This window comes from Cyprinodon variegatus, unplaced genomic scaffold (genome assembly GCF_000732505.1).
Source record: "Cyprinodon variegatus isolate N-32 unplaced genomic scaffold, C_variegatus-1.0 Scaffold752, whole genome shotgun sequence".
NCBI lineage: Eukaryota > Metazoa > Chordata > Actinopteri > Cyprinodontiformes > Cyprinodontidae > Cyprinodon > Cyprinodon variegatus.
Genome location: NW_015151205.1, coordinates 70116 through 73251, shown reverse-complemented (window position 1 = coordinate 73251; position 3136 = coordinate 70116). Strand labels below are relative to the sequence as shown.

At 42.3% G+C, this 3136-nt stretch overlaps 1 protein-coding gene across 1 annotated transcript in view; it reads right to left on the bottom strand.

Moving 5' to 3' along the window:
* xrn2 (5'-3' exoribonuclease 2) overlaps nucleotides 1-3136 on the bottom strand; it is a 39082-nt gene that overhangs the window by 7910 nt on the left and 28036 nt on the right. Inside the window, exons 22-26 of the mRNA XM_015395680.1 lie at nucleotides 2926-3016; nucleotides 2611-2690; nucleotides 2474-2530; nucleotides 2140-2208; nucleotides 1680-1808 (exon numbers count right to left, since the gene is read on the bottom strand). Coding sequence (XP_015251166.1) covers nucleotides 1680-1808; nucleotides 2140-2208; nucleotides 2474-2530; nucleotides 2611-2690; nucleotides 2926-3016 — 426 coding nt within the window. The remainder of the gene's footprint in view (nucleotides 1-1679; nucleotides 1809-2139; nucleotides 2209-2473; nucleotides 2531-2610; nucleotides 2691-2925; nucleotides 3017-3136) is intronic.

The window sequence follows — 3136 nt, the reverse complement described above, 5'->3', positions numbered from 1 at the left end:
TAAAGTCGCAATATTACGAGATTAAAGTGGCAATACTACGAGAATAAAGTTGCAATACTACAAGAATAAAATTGCAATACTACGAGATTAAAGTCCAATATTACGAGAATAAAGTCCAATATTACGAGAATAAAGTCGCAAAACTACGAGAATAATGTCGCAATACTACGAGAATAATGTCGCAATACTACGAGAATAAAGTTGCAATACTACGAGAATAAAATTGCAATACTACGAGATTAAAGTGGCAATATTACGAGATTAAAGTCCAATATTACGAGAATAAAGTCGCAAAACTACGAGAATAATGTCGCAATACTACGAGAATAATGTTGCAATACTACGAGATTAAAGTCGCAATACTACGAGATTAAAGTCGCAATATTACGAGAATAGGTTGCAATATTACTAGTTTAAAGTCGCAATAATACGAGAATAAAGTCGCAATACTACGAGAATAAAGTCGCAATATTAGGAGATTAAAGTCGCAATACTACGAGAATTAAGTTGCAATATTACAAGATTAAAGTCGCAATACTACGAGATTAAAGTGGCAATACTACGAGAATAAAGTCGCAATACTACAAGTATAAATTCGCAATATTACAAGATTAAAGTCGCAATATTACGAGAATAAAGTTGCAATATTACGAGATTAAAGTTGCAATACTATGAGAATAAAGTCGCAATATTAGGAGACTAAAGTCGCAATACTACGAGAATAAAGTCGCAATATTACGAGATTAAAGTCACAATACTATGAGAATAAAGTCGCAATATTACGAGAATAAAGTTGTATTTTATGACACCTACAAAAAGCCCTTTCTTCCCTAAAATGAGGAATGTGGAGCATCATGTGAAGTTATACTTTAGCATCGGTTTGGCAAATCAGGAAATATTTTAGCAGCAGCATCAAACTGGGCAGGAGGTCAAAGTGGACTCTGGTTGCTGATTGGTGGAGCTGCTCGGCCGTCATCTGCTGGGCGGAGCTCCAAGTTTTCTTTCTGAAAAGGGTTGTTGTATGATGACGTCATTCTCGCAGTGTTACGACTTCATTCTCGCTTCTCGCAGTGTTGCGACTTCATTCTCGCAGTGTTGCGACTTCATTCTCGCAGTGTTGCGACTTCATTCTCGCAGTGTTGCGACTTCATTCTCGCAGTGTTGCGACTTCATTCAAAACAAATCTCTAACCTGGCCCTAATACTCGGTCGTAGCATTCTGACTGCTCTGCTTTCTTTAAATCTTAGAAATAGGTTTTTTCTATAGATTGATGCTGCTATTAATGCAGGAAATTGTTCAAATCTGTGGGACCAAAGAGAAACTACTAAAAATCCTTATATATATATCTTTAATTTTATTCTAGTCTAAATGGTTATTGGAGATGGTGGTCCTACTTTAATGGATTTTTTTTTCACTTTCTGAAAAAGATGTTCTAGGTTAAAATCTGAGAAAATTTTCTTTTTTTATGAGAGGAAGTGAGGAGATTCAAGGCTGAATGAAGGTTTCTGGCCTTTTTCTGAGCTGCTGCTGGGTGCAGTAAAGTGTTGATCTATACGAAGATCTCTGCTGGAAAGGAGCTAGGCGTCCCTCCGGCGTCCGACCCAACAGACCTTTAGAGCCTCACATGCAGGTTCTTCTGTACTGAAGGTCGTCCAAGTGAGGAACAATCTGTGACTCACCTCAGAGCTCTGAAGCCTGACTGGTCCAGGTGAGCTTGCTGTCTGTTGGGGTTGAAGCCCAGCTGGGGTCTCCAGGAGCCCCGGTTCCCCCGCTCAAAGTCCTCTGGTTTCAGCACCTTATTGGGCATCCTGGAAAACAAGAGTTCAACTCAGACATTCATATCCTGGGAACGGCTGGATTAACCGATAAATGAATCAAAATGTTTAAACTGAAGTCATGAAGCATTAAAAACAAAAAACAGCTGCGAAGAACTGGACCCTGGAATGTCCAGAATGGAGCGGTCCATTTATAATGAGAGGGTCAGAACTGTAGAACCAAATTAAAGTGAAAGGTTTGATAAAATCGAGCAGAAAAAAAACTAATTCCCAAACATTTTGAGACAAAAAAAAAGAAGAAATAAATCCAACAGAACCCGTTGAACCCGATTCTCAAACATTCAAACGGAGGTCGTGTTCTTACTTGGCTCCAGGCAGCAGCACCGCTTTGAAGACGAAGCCTTCAGTGAACTGAGGATCCTTGAACTTCACACTGGAAGGACAAACAGACGCCGTTCAGGAGGAGAAAAACCAAACATTTTCTACATCCTCCATGAAGAGGCTCTGCAGCGCCGCCCGTAAGGTAAAAACACCTCAACATGTCCAGGATGTGCGGGATTATCCTACGTTCTACTCTAGTTGTACTGAATATATGCTGACAGCAGCGCAGTCCAGCTGTTTCACATTGTTTTAGTTTTTCTTCAGTCCACTAACAGCAGGGAAAAAGCAGCTCCAGGTGTCTTCAAAGGTTCACTCACTTGATGGAGCTGTTGTGTGAAATGTCCCGCAGCATCGGGATGGGCGACTTCACCGTCCTGAGGAGCAGAAACCAGATTAAGGGTCAGATTATGACAGGAATAGAGAGAGAAAGCCAGATGAAGCAGAGGGTTCTTACTCGTCTGGGAGGATCGGATCCTCGTCGAGGGTCAGAGTTCCTTGGATCCCGTGGCAGAGCTCAGCAGGGACCACGGTCCCCTAGAAGAGAGCAAACTACAGTTAGTTTGGATGACCTGGAAAAGCTCCTCGGTGCTCATAAACACACAGCTGCATCGATACCCTACAGCCTAGAAATCTAAACACAGAATGTAGTGAAGCTTCTGATTCAGCAGCATCCCTGCAGCCGCTGGGCTCATTCAATGATGGAGCGTCCATGTTCTCCAGATAACAGCGTGATGAAGCTATGGAGGCTAAAGGTGACGCAGTCTGTTACCTCACGGGTTTCTGTGCGGTACAGCTCATGGATGAAGTCAAAGAGAGGATGAGACTTTCCCAGAAACAGGACGTCGCTCCCCAAACTGTTCCTTCTCACTGCAACACAGAAAAAAAAACATGTCAGCGTCTGAGAGTGACCCAGAGGTCCGGAAGAACCCAAACCAGAACATGACAGCGGCTGAGAGTGACCCAGAGGTCCGGAAGAACCC